The sequence below is a fragment of the Zosterops lateralis genome (genome assembly GCF_965231275.1).
Source record: "Zosterops lateralis genome assembly, chromosome: 2".
Lineage (NCBI taxonomy): Eukaryota > Metazoa > Chordata > Aves > Passeriformes > Zosteropidae > Zosterops > Zosterops lateralis.
Window position 1 is genome coordinate 73,238,343 of NC_139763.1, and position 16,843 is coordinate 73,255,185.

At 42.5% G+C, this 16,843-nt stretch overlaps 1 protein-coding gene across 3 annotated transcripts; it reads left to right on the forward strand.

Moving 5' to 3' along the window:
* The first annotated feature begins 4,297 nt into the window (after positions 1 to 4,297).
* Positions 4,298 to 15,150, forward strand: LOC310906457 (gap junction beta-6 protein). Of its 3 annotated transcripts, XM_083855766.1 has the most exons (5): positions 4,298 to 4,382; positions 4,809 to 4,882; positions 10,562 to 10,770; positions 11,441 to 11,527; positions 13,333 to 15,150. In XM_083855766.1, the coding sequence occupies exon 5, from the start codon at positions 13,355 to 13,357 to the stop codon at positions 14,144 to 14,146; it is 792 nt and encodes a 263-aa protein (XP_083711892.1). In that variant the 5' UTR covers positions 4,298 to 4,382; positions 4,809 to 4,882; positions 10,562 to 10,770; positions 11,441 to 11,527; positions 13,333 to 13,354; the 3' UTR covers positions 14,147 to 15,150. The 3 variants fall into 3 exon arrangements, with proteins under 3 accessions (XP_083711892.1, XP_083711893.1, XP_083711891.1); XM_083855765.1 differs by lacking the exon at positions 11,441 to 11,527 and having other exon boundaries at positions 4,322 to 4,382; XM_083855767.1 differs by lacking the exons at positions 10,562 to 10,770; positions 11,441 to 11,527.
* The last annotated feature ends 1,693 nt before the right edge of the window (positions 15,151 to 16,843 follow it).

Consider the following 16,843-nt stretch of genomic DNA (forward strand, 5'->3'; position numbering starts at 1 on the left):
AGAAGTGCATTCATAATCACTCTCTCAGGCACCTGTAAGGCTCTTGCAGGTAAAAAAATGTACTGCTTCTCAAGGCAGTACAAATGCTTGACATGCTGCAATGGTTAATAAACAGGGATATTACATGGGCAACCCTTATTGTACTACACATTGTCATTAAAGTAATTATATTGAAAAGGAAATGACTCGTTGGGTGGTTTTTTTCTGGCTAGATGAGGTCCTGGGATTTGCCCGGAGTGTGTAAATCAGAGCCAACACTATCCCTGTAAGAATGCTGCTCAGTAAATTAAACTGAAAATAAAAGCTGAAGAAGAACAGCTTCCTGACCAGCATACAACAAAGATGGGCTTGGTCCAAGACTTAGTATATATTATCAGTACCATGTGTATCCTTGTTGTCCCCTAATAAATGTGCCACAGGACAGCATGAACTTTGAGAAACACTGGTGCAACAGTTTCACACTGAAGGACTGGACATAATTTTCTTTTCCCTGCTCTGAACTGCTAAATAGTCAGAAGGCAAAAAGAGTCTAATTAGAGATGTGAAGGTTTGGAAAGCAACCAGAAATTTTCAAGAAGAAAAACCTCCTGCTTCCAGTCTGCATCACAGTGTTTGAGCAGCCGTCTGCCATGGAAAAATGGAAAAGTAGCTTCCTGGGGTTTGGGTTTTTTTCTCTTCTTTTATCCCTTCTGAATAATATTAAAAGACTGAGCAGTTGGACTTGCTCTTGTGCAAATCTTCAGTCTAATGAAGTACATAAAAATCAGGTTAAAATTTCAGTCAACAGTTCTAGTAGTTTCAGATTCCGGTTTATTAGTGCTCAGAAGAAAAACTTGACCTATGCCAATATTTCAAAAAGCGTAATTTAAATGCTCTACAGGACAGTCAGTGATTGTGCTTATGACCTTGACTGCAATTATGACCTTCTAGATGATGACAAGCACTATCAAAGAGGCTGACCTTATCCTAAATTTGGGCTTTATATCTAAAGCTCCTTTTGGTCAATAGGCTGTTGTGACAACTCTGTTTTCAAAAAAATATTTATTTTCAAACTGCATTATCATGTGAGGCAACTAGTGACACAAAATTTCTGAATCCTGTAACTTTAATTTTCCTCTTGGTTTATTTATCAGTACTGGATGGGGTTTGTGTTTATCCATCCCTTTCTTCTCAATTTTTACCTTTAAATCATGTCAATAAACAAAACATTCTTACATGTATTATAGTGCACTGCAAGAGAAGGGACCATCATAATTCAAAGTAATCAATTCACAAGTATTTATTTCACAGTTTTATCAAACAGTAATTTTATATATATATATAATATATAGCTAAATAATACACTATATTTTTATATGCTAGCTAAATAAGATTCCTCATCTGTAAAGGAATACGTACAGTCTTACTTATCTTTGTTTACTAAGTGGTCAATTACTAAATATGTCATTTTACCCTCATAAATAAAGATAAAACACCATGATTAAGACTAGAACTTGCAGTCCTTTCATTTCCAGCACTGACATATGTCCCACTGACATTTTTTTTTCTAGTGTCTGTTGAGTCATCATTTATAATCTAAGAGGGTGCTGATACTATTGGGTCAGAGAAATATCATTCAAAAGATGAGAGATGAAAAAATTACCCAGTAGAGGAGAACCTGGTCTGTTTCTCCCTGCCACTCATTTCCCTGGTGCTCCCCACTACCTAAGGAATAGATAGTTTGATACTATTTAATTTTGAAAACACAGAATATCATTTAAGACTTTTCTTTGCTATCAAAACTGGGTGCTTCTGCCTTGGGATAAACACCAGGTGTTGGCTTCCAAGTGTGACACTCCTGAAGGCAGTGCAGTGCAGACCTGATACAAGGCAGCTCAGAGAGCTCCCCACTCTGCCCATGGCTTACCTCCTTTAGACTTACCTGCCTTTAGGCAACAATGAGACCCACAGGGCCTTGTTTCCACTGGTTTTTCATGGAAAAGACCTTCAAGATCTTTGAGTTCAACCTTTGACCAACACTATGTTAACTGAACCGTATCATTATGTGCCATGTCCAGTCGTTTTTTGAACATTTCCAAGGGTGGTGACTCCACCACCACCCTGGGCAGCCTCTTCCAGTGTCTGGTCACCCTTCCAGTGAATAAATTCTTCCTGATGCCCAACCTCAATACCCCCTGGTGCAGCTTGAGGCTATGGCCCTCTTCTGCTGTCATTGGCTGTCTGGGAGAAGAGGGCCCACCTCATTACACCCTCCTTTCAGGCAGTTGTGCAGAGCAATAAAGTCTCCTCTGAGCCTCCTGTTCTCCAGGCTAAACACCACCATCTCCTCAAGCTGCTCCTCATGAGACTTAAATTTTTGATTAATGTTTTCACAATATTTCTCTTACTGAAAAAAAAAAAACAAAACCAAAACCAAACAAACAAAAAAACCCACCCCAAAACAAAACAACACCCCCAAACAAACAAAAAAACCTACAACAAAACCAAAAAAAAAACCAATGAAAAACCCAAATGTCATTTTGGTGGCAAATAGCCTTGAAAAAACAACACAAAACCTGAAATCCTTTGCTGCAGCTAAACATAACCAACGTTTAAAGTATTTCACACCTTAAAATGATACATTTCACTTTTTCAAGGTCACTGAATCAAGCTGGAGTGTGACTGGAGAGAGAACAACGCATGAGTTCCAGATGTCTCTTCTAATGCTTTTCTTCCATCAGGAGATGGGCTTTCCCTTTTGCAAAGTGCAGATGCATGGCCAGGCCCAGAGCCACCTCCCTTCCTCACACACGCCACACACATGGACCTTGAACATCACCTGAACACACAACTCCCACAGAAGTCAGTGAGCACAGCTGAACTCAGCCCTCAAATATTTATTGCATGTCTAGCTCAGCATCACATCATATACCTTGGGCCTGACCCTACAGCTGCTCCAGTGAACCAATTTCCTTGGGTTCCCCCTGGATGGGGTATAACTAATGAACAGTCCCAGAGCTGACCCAGCTTTGACCAATAGGTAGAGTAACAAGCCTCCTCAGATCTCTTCCAACACAAATTTTCCTATGGTCCTAATGGACAGGTTCCATGGATGTAACTGCAAGGGCAAGAAAGGGTGGAAGGAAAGATGAGCAGCAGAGAGACTGAGGCTAATGTTTAAACCACTTTTTTATTTTCTTGAAAAATTTCTTATCTTTCAAGTATTAGATTGTTTGTGTTAGAAATGACCACCTCTTCTTCCCGAATGTGAAATCAAAGTTAAGTAACTGATTTTTGCTAAATATTTTCCCAGGGATTATTTGCATTCTAGAAGGTAGAAAGACAAGGCAGTAGAATTTTGCTGGAAATCATTTACCATTTGAGTCCTTATACTCCAAACACACACAAACACTCGAGTTTTTCACCTGGAGTCTAAGCAAATGTCCTGTTTGTCCAGTCGTGGTGTACATTTTCTTTGGAAATTTAGTTAAGTGGTTTACAGATCACTTATTTAGTTTGATGTACCTGTGTGCAAGATAGAGTACACAGTTAAGGGCAGGGATTTTTGAACCTAAAGTGAATTGTTTCCTCAGCAACTGTATTCCTTGGAAACAGAAAACTTTCCAAAATAGGTCTTTGCGCTGGCAAACAGGCAGAGCTCCGTGAAAGGCTGCGAGTCTGCAGGGCACTGCTGCAGCATTTCAATGGCACTTGGAAAACAAACCTCAACAAGCGACAATCCACTGGCTCTTCCCTCTGTGTTTGCCCAGTAACTCTTTTCATGATTCCCAGGAGAAAAGACTTTTTTCTGGCTTTTTTTTTCTGTCCCAAGGCCCCTTCTTCATACCTGGATTCCTCAAGATGGAAACACGGCCGTTATCTCAAACAGATGTGCGTCTCCCCTGACAAAACCCCACGTATCTGCTGTTACCCTGATCTCCCTTCTCCCAGGGTCTCTCCCCACAACCCCACACCAGTCCCTCCGCGGGGGAAGCTGTCCAGGGGTGGACACAAGCCCTTCCCACTCTTTATTTTGGCTCTTTCCTGCTCCCCTTGGCAGCCCCCTGGCCGCAGCCCCTCGGCGGGGCAGAGGAGCGGGATAGGAGGGGGATAGGAGCGGGATAGGAGCGGGACAGGAGGGGGATAGGAGCGGGACAGGAGGGGGATAGGAGCGGGATAGGAGCGGGACAGGAGGGGGATAGGAGCGGGATGGGCGCGGGCCCCGCCCCGGATTCCCGCCAGGAGCGGAGCGGGGCGGGGGCGGGCGAGGGGCGGGTTAAAAGCGGCGGCAGGTGAACGGGGAGGGACCTTAAAGCTCCGGGGAGGCCAGGCTGGGGCCGCCCGCTCCGCAGCCACCGGCGGAGCCACGCTGATCGGCGGCGGAGCCGGGAGCGCCCGGCGGGGTGAGCGCTGGGGCGGCGGAGCGCTGGGGCAGGTGAGGGGCGGGCAGGGCAGGAAGGAAGGAAGGAGGGGAGAGAGAGAAGGGGCGCGGCGCGGCAGGGCAGGTCCGGTCCCACCGGCAGCTGAGGCCGCACTTGTTGCGCTCCAGCGAGGGGCCGGGAGCTCTGGGGGCGCTGCCCGCCGGGGAGGGAACGGGACGGGCAGGAGCCGCCGAGTGCGCTGCCCACCCTGCCCCGGCCAGACTGCCCCTGCCCCGGCAGGACTGGGACTGCCCCTGCCCCGGCAGGACTCACCCGGCCCGACACGGGCGCTCTCCGCTTCCCGTCCCCGCCTTGCGCTCCAACCCCGCCAGCAGTTTTTGGCTGGAAACGCTCCTGGCTCTGTTGGTTACGCGTTTAACTTACAGCGAATCTCTATTCGCCTCTCAGCAGCTCTGTGTAAGCGCGTTATGTGAAGTCCGGACCGCCGGCTCCAGGCGGAATCAAGGCTGCTGCAATCACAGGTAATGGGCGACACGCCTACAGCTGTTAGAGGAGCTGCGGGAAGGTAAACAGCTTGCATCAGTAAAGCTGACAGGTCCTGTGAGTGTCTGAGCACACACTGGAAACATTCCTTAGAATTACAGGGGGAATAGGAAATGAGGGGTGAGTCAGAAATAAATGTATTTCTGAGTATCAGGGCTGGGTAAGGTCGCACAAAGAATGAGTGCTTACGGCCTTAAATAAAACATGAAGGACGTGCTGGAGTCAGGGCAGGAGTGCTTGCTTAGCTCCTGGCCTGGCTGGTTAGCTGGGCATGTTCTGGGCATGACTGGATTTTCTGTCATCAGGCTTTCCTACATTGGGTGTTACTTTCACAGTCTCTCATCTTGAAGAATCTCTTCCCGGCTCTCAACAGAGGAAATTATTTCCTTGTCTTGTACATTAGTTCTCACCATGTAATCTGGCAGTGCTCTTGAGACCACAGGCAGAGGGTTGCAGGAAGGAGATGGCCTTTTGTCTTAAAAATGCTCCTTTAAACCCAGGTTTTATAACTTTGATGATTAGTGGCTGTGTCCTGTATGAAATACTTTTGAGGGTTTGGGTCCAGATTGGGTTTGGGATCACCACACCATATGTGTGTACACTGAGTCAAAAGCAGAATAAAATATATTTTTGTCCTTAATTTTGTTAAAGGAGTTATGTAATTTTTAACATTTCTTGGCCTCCACTGCTCAGCCTGGAAACCCTACTTGCCAGATACATCCTTTGAAGAGCCCCAGAGAAAAGAGAGCAAGCAAAAGGATGTGTGTGTGGTTGGGTTAGCTCTGTCCTAGAGAACAAGGCAATGGTGGGATAAGCCTCAGCCTGGAAGAAGGTGATACCCCCATGTTTCAATTAGGCATTGCAATGTTAATTTCCAGGTGGGCTTTTCAGCAGGTTTCCAGAGAGATTACATCTGTAAAGCATGTGTCAGGGTTTCTAGGTGACTTCAGATGGTCCCCAGAACAGTCAGTCTCACAATGGGTAGGATTACCTATCTCAGAGCTTAAAAATGGAATGGTAAAACACTATGAATTTCCCTGGAGAAATTGATTCTGTCCTGACAGGGCTAGTTCTCCCAATTTGCTGAAGCTGGGCCTCTGACAGTGTTGGTATTTTGCATCCCTTGATGCACAACCCGGTAGGTTATTTGGGCAGCCTCATTTATTTTGTGCAAAAAAAAAGCAATTGTATATTGGAAAATGTATAGCAGACTATCTTAGTAGCTAGAAAAATAACAAGTTCATCACCATCATTACATAACCTCGGTGGGTACTTGTGAGTAAAGAGGATGCTTTTACAGGTTGATTCTTGTGAACAGTTCCAGTTAAATCAGTGATCCCAGACACTGTGTGAAATAGGAGCATGGGTTGAAACTGGCTGTTTCTTTTTTCGATGTTTTCCCTTGTTCTGTTCCTTGCTGATCTTAATTGTTACTTAATGATAACTGATGAGGTGTCTGAAAGGAGAGCTGTGACTCTTGCCTGGCTAAACACCAGTTTGTGTAAGGAAAAGCTTGAAGTGATTATATCAGGTGAGATAACATGCTGTTAAAACAGCAGGAATGTGGAAAAAGAGAAGCACATCTCCTATTAGTTGATAAAAGAATGTTGAAACTTAATTCTATTCCTTATCTCATCCCCCCATTTCTTCCTGTAATAGAGTTTTAAAAAGGAAAAAGTTGGTTTTTACTTTACTCTTGATGAATGAAATAACAAAATTCATGCTCAAGGAAAAGCTGCAGTGCATTGTAAAATGTTACTGTTTATAAGTTAATTAATGTTTTCAAAGGGGTGTAAGTTCTGTGTGTGAAAGAAGACAGTGACTTGTTAATTTTAGAGGAAAGGAGAGACTTGTAAAAGGGATGTAGACATTTACTTAAGTGTAGGGGGATGGAAATAGGAATTAGGTAACGGGCTTTAAAAAAAGAGAAAAAGTAACATTAAAAAGTCATAACTAAAAAGTTATTTTGATGACTGGAAGCAGGACACAGTATCTCTAAAACTTTCTTTAAGATCCGGGAAATAGGACACTTGTATCAGTGGAGGCACAGTCCTCGGGTATTCGGCTTTCTTCCAAAGTAAGAAGCTTTAAGCACCCTTTGAAGGAAAGGTTTTCAGGGGAAAATGGCTGAGACAGGCTAAACTCTAATAGGACTTGTGCTGTCTTGTTATGCCTTCGAGTGTGACCTCTGATTTCTTGTTTTGTACGAGTGGAATGAATTTTGTGCAGAGATGTTCTGGAGGATAGTAATCTCCAGGTACACTTGCAGGCTGGTGAAATGGGTATGGATGTTTCCAAGCATCTTGGAAAATGGCTTAAAACTTATGTGAGGGCATGAATATAGGACAGTCATAAGGGTGTAATTGTGGGCAGAAACTGAACCCTTAAATGCTCTGGATATTTAAGTAGCATAATTTTTTAATAACATTTAACTACATACAAATTGGGTCCTAATCTGTTGGGTTTTTCTGGATTTCATGCTGGGATTGATTAAAGTGAAGAATGCCTCCTGTTTTCCTAAACTTGAGTAGAAGGAAAGAACAATGCTTGTAGTGTTCAGACCTGCAGCTGTCAGAGGTTTCCTGTTCCCGATTAGTCTTTGCCTGTTCTTGTGTCAAATCAGATATACTGTAATCCCTCTGTTACGGCTCTTCTCCTCTCCAGTTTCCACTCTGATCTGCAGATAGGTGTTCAGAACAAAGTTTAAGAGCTACTAGAAAGAATTACAAAGGCTTTTGTGTTTGTTAGGCTGCTCCTTTGATCTTTTTCAGCTTTTTAGGAAAGAAGTAAGAGTTGTTGATATTCCAGAGTCTTCCAGCTGCATAAAACTCCTTGAAGTTTTTAATATGCTACTGTAAAATTAAAATAGCTGGAAGCTACCTATTAAAGGATTTTAGTTGCCAAGGTCTAAGTTCAAAGCTTTGTCTTCTTGCATTTTGAACTCTGAATTAAAGCTATAGCAATGTGGGGAGCTGCATTCTTTTTCAGATGTCAGGAATATCCTGGATGATTGAATTCAAGCTCTGTGCTTCCAGCTTTGAACTGTTACTTATCTGTCTTGGTCCACTGAGCCTGTGAAGCTTGTAATTGCAGTAGAGCATTACAGGAGAACAGCCCTGTGAGATGGTGAGATTTTTGTTATCTCTAGTTTAATGTCTGGGAAACTGAGGCATGGGACAGACTGACAAATTAGGTAGAAAGTCTGAGCAAGTTAGCAAGTGATTGCTGTAGCCTGTGTACCAGTCTTTCTTGGTGAAATAAAAGGGTGCTGTCTTTTGGAAGATGTTAATCTGTATTTATTAGAAGCTTCCTTGCTTCAGCCTTGGCAGTGCTGCTGGTCTTGCAGTACAGCACCAAAACTAACTCAGCAATAGGAATAACAAAATCTACACACTGGAAAGTAAGTGCTTGCTGTAAACTAGATTCCAGGGTGGCAGGGTGGAGGCAGACAGATTCAAAACTGCTGAAACCCAGACTAGTGTGTTCTTCAAATCTGAGTAATGACCTAGCATTGTCCAGCTCTAGAACACCTCCATGCTGGTTATCAGCTCCTCCTCTGAGCCACTGCTCCAGTGCAGCTGCTGAGATCAACACTTGAAGGGAAAGTTGTCTCAGCAGCACTTTTGAATGCATGTTAGACCTCAACATGCGGCAGTACTTCTTGTGTTAGGTTGGGTCTTAACATAATTTTGGTAATGATTGTGCATCTGTTAGTTTAGATGTTCTGAAGCATTTCTGTGGCAAAAGTTCTGCATTAAACTGCTACTCTTGGGTATGAGAGTTACCTTTGTCCCCAGCTTGGGGGTAGGCAGGGACACTTGAGACCAGTGCTTTTTTGCTTTAAGATTATCTTGGTTAACACATTCCCACATGGGATAAAGTGACTTTTGTCTTGGCAGTCTGCTGATCTTTTATTAGTATCCGGAGGCACTGCTGAAAATGGTGGAATGTCACACCAAACTGGTAACTCCTAGTACACTGTACACTGAAATTCTGATAGAAGTGGAGTCATTGCAAACACCCATTAAATTTGTGTAAGTCCAGTATAGCAAATAAATAGGTATCCAAATTGAAGGTGAGAAGGGTATAATCTTACTCTGAATTTAGCATAAATTAGGGGTCTGTCGACCTTTTTTTGAAAGGGACTCCTAGATGTTCCCGTAGCATAAGCAGATATTTTAATACTTGCTTATGACTACTTTTCTTTTTGCTTGATAATATCCTATAGCACAAGCACTATATATATGTGATAGAGATGTGCCTTCTGTTGTTTTTACACCTTCACTGTATTCCAGCTGTGGATTTAGCCACTGAGTAATGATTTTCCAGTATAACAGTCTTTAACAAAGGAAAATGGTGTCTGTTAACAAGCCAGCTGTACTTGTAAACAGGGGAGCTCAGTGATGATTGTCCTCGGTGTTGTGAATTGCAGGGATTTTCTCTGGGTGTATGCACCGTGCTGTGATTGCAGTTTAATGTAGACTTACAGGAACTAGCTTTAAAGTAGAAGGCAGTCTAGCCATGCCAGCACAGAGCTCAAAATACTGCCCATAAGCTGTGGAACTACAGAAGGAGTTAAACTTCTCTTGCTTCTGCCTAGATTACTAGTGGGGGGAAAAAAAAAGCACAAACCAAAACAAAAAAAAAACACAACAAACCCCACATGAAACACCTGCTTATGTGGCTGTTACATGATCATACAGAACTGTTTCCCCTGTAACTTAACTTTTCAGTCAAGCATGATGATCTTTATGATTGCTGTTAACTGTAGCAACCATATTTCACTGTGGTCCTCTAATTGTTGAAATGAAACAGAAGGTGCTGCTGGTATAAAACATATCTATGTGAAAGCTTGGAAAAGCTCATTTTTATGCCCAGTTGGAATTTTTGTGAAGGAGAATTTAACATTCAGTGCACCCCTCTGTTAGAAATTATTCTAAATGCTTAGTTACTCAACCTCGCTAACTTCAGCTGTCTTCTGTTCTTCTCAGCTTCTTTATAGCCAGTCCTTATCCTCATTCCTACTTTACATTTTTTTTCCCCAAAAAATTCACCTAAGCTTTCATGTCTTTAATGTGTTCTTGTAGTGTTCTGTACCAGCAAACTAGTTAAGTCCTTGACTGTCTACATACCATTATTTGTAAGCATTTGGCAGGATTTGCTCACAGAGATAGTATCTGACTCTATAAAAATATTAAAGGTGTGTAATTTTCCTGCTTTCTTCTCCTTGGGTCAGCAAGACAGTAATATTTTACGCGCTAGTGAAAAGGAAAGCAAAAGCAAGTATTTGAAAGAAAGATAAGAACCTGTGATCAAGGTTCCAGCTTTTGAGTGAGTAAAGCATAAATGATGAGTGAGTAAAGCGTAAATGAGCCATCCCATCGGCAGAGATAGCCCTGATGGGGTGTTTAGTTGGCGTGATCTGCACTGGTGGCTTTAATAGTGTGAAGGGCTGTACTTGGCTAACCTAAATTCTGCTTGGATCTCTCTGTTTGTTGGAGAGGGGTGGACGCTTTGGCGCAGTGTCTGAATTGCCTGCGTTGGATCCTCTAAGTTGCATTGAGAACTGTTTAAAGCCAGCTAGTAGCAAACGCTGTGGCCAATTCAGGCTTCCTGGATATGGCACTACAGTCTTAGTGGGATAACTATCTTTTCAGGGAGAAGACTGTGAGACTTCACTGGTGTCTGATCAGTGCCTGTAGCACACTGGAGTGATCTTGAAGTCACATGGCTCTCCACCAATATCAAAACAAGCCTGAGAGGCTGTGAGCAAGGAGCAAAGGTTGGTGACTTGCTCAGCAAGCAATAGGAAAAGCAGTGGATGGTGGCAGGGGGAACTGAGGAGATAGCTGGAAGATTTGTTAAGGTATGTGGGAAGGGTTGAAGGGGAAATGTGTTTTGGGCAGATATGAAAGACAAAGGCTTTTTCGGAAAGGAGAGGAGATGTCACGAGGAGACTCCGGGCAAAAGGCTGCCTCTTAAGTGTGGTGGCTTTTTCTTTCTTGATCCAGGTACAGACATGTCTTTGCTAGAATTGAAGTACAGTGTTTTGACTTAACAAGCACAATATACTCTCGGAGCAAGTATAGCAAGTCAGAAGAAGAGTGTGTCTTCACTTTGCCAAACCCTTATTTCCTGCTGACTGCTCATTCTTCCCTATGCTTTGCAATTTGCAGCCTGGGGATTTTGGTTTTTTTGTTTGGTTTGGGTGGTGGTGGTTTTTTTTTGGTTTGTTTTTTTTTTTTTTTTTTTTTTTTTTTTTTTTTTGTTTTTTTTTTTTTTTTTGTTTTTGTTTTTTTGGTTTTTTTTGTTTTTTTTTGGGGGGGGGGGCGTGGTGTTGGATTTTTTGTTGTTGTTGGGTGTGAGAAGAAAACGTTATAACTGTCCCCCTGTTTAACAATGCAATAATCGCCGAGGCAAATTCTGAAAGAATTTGCATCAATCAGATGACAGAAAAAGGGGTGGAAAGCTAAAAATCCAGCTGATATGTTTAGTAAGGATCTCTGGTATTAAGGGTCTTTACTGTGTCCTCATAGGGTTGTTAACCTACAGAGACTTTCTGTAACTGTTTGCTAGTGAAAAGATCTTTCTTCTTGGAAAAGATAACCTAGCAGGATAGCAAGGTGAGTCTGTTTCAGGACTGTTTTCACACATACAGAAGAAATAGGCCATATAGGTTCTGCATCCTGAAGGAGGCTCAGGAAAAGTTCTGTCTGATCTGAAGGGGGTCTTGGGTCTTTGCCTTGGTTTTCACTTCCTGGAGTATAACCCCACACAGTCAACCAGCAGGATCTGAGGGAAATGTAGTTTATGGAACTAATGAAGGGAGATGACATTTAAATCCCAGTAACACAAGGAAAAGATACTGTTGTGTTGTGTAACAATTAAGTGTCCTCATTTTCTTTGAGCTGTTGTGTACTTTGATACTCAGTCAGTGTGGCCTATTGATTATATGTAACTCCCTGTAAACCAGGAAGGTTTTTGACATTATTCAGAATGGGAGTGTGATGTGGAAGGGCAACTACAAAATAGTGTCGTAATTTTCTTCCTCATGCAGTGTGATCCAGCTCAGAGTCAGGAAAATCTTGTGATTTATATAATGACCTTTTTGCCAGTAGCTGCTCTTTAAAGCAACTTTGATGATTTTGCTTATTGGTGCCTTGTGCTGTAAATGCCAAAGAAATATGGGCTCTGAGATAGAAACAAATTAACAAAGTTGTGAAATAAAAACCTGCATGAGCAATTTCAGAGCCAAGACATCTGTGAACACTCTTAGAGGCTTCTGGCTGATAGGCACGAGAAATGCCAGTTTCTTGAATACACAGTAGCTTGCAAACTAACTTCTTGTAAATCCACCTGAAGTGGAGGGGTGGGGGAAGATGGGCTGAAGTGCCTCTGAATGATCTCTGTGAAAAGCTGTTTGTGGAAGCTGTGAAGACAGCTTCCTTAGGAGACCAAAAGATGAAATCCTTAATTCATTACAGGCATAGCACTTTGAAACTCACCTGCTGGAAATTATATGCTTCTGTTGAAAAAGTCTCTGAGCTACTACTGCCCTGTCTGAACTCTTCAAATGTTGACTTACAGCACTCTCCCAACCTCTGAAATATCTCCTGAAATGTAGGATTAATGGAGTCTGTTAGGAGGGGAAAAAGCCCCAGCCTGACAGGCATTCACAATGAAGGAGTCTTTATCCAGTCACCCTTTGGCCCTTTTTGTAGTTAATGGAAAGAAAACGAATTTTGTTATGAATCTTAAACATTGATTTTTAAATGTCCAGCTTGAGATGGATAATGACCAGATTTTACCTTCATTGCTTCAAGCTGGTGTGGAGTTTGCTTTGACTAAGAATGCAGTCACACTTCTTAAACTGGTGAACACGGGTTATCCAGACTTTCTCATGAAAGGTGCAGAGCATTAGCAGCAGTTATTCAAGGTCTGTCTTTATTGCTGCAATATACTCAAATCATTATTTACACTCTAAAGATAAGGGTAACTAATTGGCCTTGATTTATATAGGAATTCTATCTAACATGTTATTTTTTAACATAACATCTACCTTACTTCTGATATCTTCTATTATTTTGTTACTGTTATCAAGCTGTTAGAAGTTGTATCTTCTAATTTAAGGCTGTGTTCATCATTTTCCCATCTGTCTGTCTTACTTTATGTGGCATTGGCAAATACACCCAGGAGTCAAATGAATGTGGTGCCATGCATCTAATCCAATATGAAATATTACCTGCTGATATGTGATTAGGTTGTTATTTATGACTGGTTGTAGGTAAGCCCACTGTGTCAACAAAACACTACCACAGCCAGTGGATTTGCTACGATTGATACTGCATTTTTTTAAAAAAACATATGCTTGCTGGTATTTGTTTCCTGTCTTGATTAATCTTAGTTTTGTTTATTTGTCTTGTCATAGGTCAGAGGATTGAAACAAGACAATGGATTGGGGAGCTCTGCATACTATTTTGGGAGGTGTAAATAAGCACTCCACCAGTATCGGGAAGATATGGCTCACAGTCCTCTTCATCTTCCGTATCATGATCCTGGTTGTGGCTGCAGAGAAGGTCTGGGGAGATGAACAAGATGACTTTGTCTGCAACACACTTCAGCCTGGCTGCAGGAATGTTTGCTATGATCACTTTTTCCCCATCTCTCACATCAGACTTTGGGCCCTGCAGCTGATCTTTGTCTCCACACCTGCACTGCTGGTGGCCATGCACGTGGCTTACAGGAGGCATGAGAAGAAAAGGCAGTTCAGAAAAGGAGACCAGAAATGTGACTTCAAGGACATCGAAGAAATCAGGAAACAGAGGTTTCGTATCGAGGGCTCCTTGTGGTGGACGTACACCAGCAGCATCTTCTTCAGACTGATCTTTGAGGCCGTCTTCATGTACGCGTTTTATTTCATGTACGATGGGTTCCGAATGCCTCGCCTGATGAAGTGTAATGCCTGGCCCTGCCCCAACACTGTGGACTGCTTTGTTTCCCGACCTACTGAAAAGACGGTGTTCACTATTTTCATGATTGCTGTGTCCAGCATTTGCATTCTTTTAAATGTGGCTGAATTGTGTTACTTACTGACAAAGTTTTTCCTCAGAAGGTCTAAAAAAGCTGGAAATTCGAAGCAGCAACCCAACCATGAGAATAAGGAAGAAACCAAACAAAATGAAATGAACGAGTTAATATCTGATAGCTGCCAGAACACAGTTATAGGGTTTTCAAGTAGCTAAGGTGGTGTTAATGCTGATGTTCACTCTTTTTGGAGTGAATGTTTTATTTAAAGGCTGCAAGTGAAATTTGTTGTATGAAACAAAGTTGGGTGAGATTTTGATGCATAGTGTCAGATGTCGAGTATGTGCATGTCTGGGAAAAGTCAGGGCAGCCTAAACATGTGAAAATTGCGTGAGGATTAAATAGGAAAATACACTTTCCTATGAGTACCCTTACAAGCTGACTATGACAAGTGGGAAGCCCACTGCTGCCTTCATGCTGACATAGCTCCTGAAAACTAAATGCAACAGCAATAAGAACAAAACTCTTTCCAAGCTAGGTATTCTAGTATTACAAGATGTTTTGTAATAGTGATAGTTTTTATTTGTGAACAGATGATTAAAATATTTTTCTAAAATCTAAGATTCCATGTTACTTAAGGTGTTATAGTACACAACTGACTGTTTTATTTCTTAACCAGGCATATGCAGATGAGCCCTGTAATATCATATTCCTAGGGAAGAGACAGCAATAGGCTACATACATCTTCACAGCTTTGCAAGTGCTGCTTGAGTCTGGGCAGGTAGCTGGAGATGCTTGCATAAACATTTCTGGCTGTAGGGGAATTGTATGGAAGCCCACCAGTGTGGATCATTGAGGTAGCTAGATTCTGAGTGCAAACTCGTGCCTAAAAACCAGCACAAGAATATAGTTACAGCCTATGTAGATTTGTTTAAGCATCTAGCAGACCTGGTAATCTTACCAATCTCTTAATTGCATACTGCCAGTTTTATAGCAACTTACATGAGTTTATGTAGATGTTTATTTCTCTAATGTATTAGATGTACTTGTTTCTTTATACTGTATCACATCATGGAACTTTTTTGGTTTTGATTTGTTTGCTTTTTTTTTTGTAGTAGACTGATGGTGCTGTTATAATAGTAGAGTCTGTCTGGTTTTGAGGACATGGAAAAGTATTACTGGAAATGGAGCAAGTCTTCTGAATAAAAGGCAAACATTTTAACTGCTCTTAGTGAAGTGAGAGTCTATATGTGAATGCTAGGTAAGATTTTAAGTAGGAACTTACAAAAAAAACCTCATTCAAGTAGAGACTCTACATCCAAAGTGCACATAACCCTAGACACCCCTCATTCTCATCCAGGGCACTGATGCCCTAATTCTCTTTTCCATGCTCTAAGGGAGATACACAGGTAACTCTGGGTGCAGGTGGCAGTATGTGGCTGTGGAAGGGGTGTGCCTGTGAAAGCAGGGGAACCTGAAAGTCAGAGGTGGGTGCAATGTAAAACAGCTGTATTGTCTTGTGTGCTTCCTGTTTTGGGCCACTTCTCACCACCATGGATACACTGATCCTGGTAGAGCTAAGTTTTGGGGGGTTGTTTGTTAGTTGTTTTTTTTACGAATGGATTAGCCTCACTGTTTTTGTATAATGGAACTACTCTTCCAAGGAACAGAACAAAGAGCAGGTATCCCTAGGAGCAGATATTGCAGAGTGCCCTTTTCCTCGTGCTGTTGTATCATGCTTCTTGGAGGTGCTGGCACAGCTCTGTGTGTGTCCATGCTGTAAGAGGGCTCGTGTGGGTTGGTTTTATTTGTGACTAGTAAAACCCTAACAGGGAGCAGGCACAGGCAACAGAAGAGAGAAAATACCTAGAGTCAGCTCTGTCCCTGCATGAGGGCCTGAGCTGAGCCCTGTCATCTATTCTCTTCCACTGGCAAACTCCTGATCTTTCCTGCCTTCACAGCACATTTTCTTTTTTAATCACTGTTGTGAAAAGAAATTGCTGCTAGTCTTCTGAATGTGCCTACCAGCAAGCTCGAGGAAAAAGTTTACACAACAATAGTATATTAGTGTATATTCTCTGCACATTTAAGGAAGCTGTTCCCTTAGGGTCAGGAAGGTGTATGCTCAGGCTGTACCTCACTGGATCACCCTGCAGTCTGCCCAGGAGCACAAGCAGAGTGGTGGTTCCAGGGTGTGGAGATCCAGCTACCTCTCTTCCAGGACTGTGTTTTGTGGAACAGCCCGAGACTTGACTTTCATCTAGGACATCTGTGGATCACATACTATATAGTGAATATGAATAGAGATCAGTTAATAATTATGCTTGATTGCATCTTATCTCCTCAGTGATCAATTTGAAATAGCCCTATGCTGAAGGCCAATAAACCTGTGAAACACCTTTGGGTAGATATGTTTTCCTCAAATGGAGAAGGGGTAGTTTTTCTTGATCTGTGATAAAATGCAAGCCTGCAAAACCCCAATGGGGATGTGATGATAGCTTTCTCTGTGGTTTTTCTTTTCCTGCTCACAAGTTTTTAAACAGTGAGTTCTATTCCAGCAGTCAGTTTTTTCTAGAACATTAGTTCCATGACTGTTTTTCTTTTCATCCTGGGTAAGTGGGCAGAGTTCCAATGAAGAAATCGGTTGCCTGCGGTCCTTTGTAGGCCAGCACAACTCTGTGTGTGGCCGTGCCGTAAATGGGTTTGGGTTGGCTGGACATTTCCTGTGTGGTAGCAGGACCTGGTGAGGTGCAGGCTGGCAACTCTGCCCTGTTGCTGCGATGTCCTGGCAGCCAGATGGATTGGCAACAAATGTGCCAGTCCCAGTCCAATTTGCACCAAGGGCAGCTGTAAATCAGAGAGCCGGAGCTGATCCAAGGCTTCACTAGCACTAAGCTATTGATCATCTCAGCAGG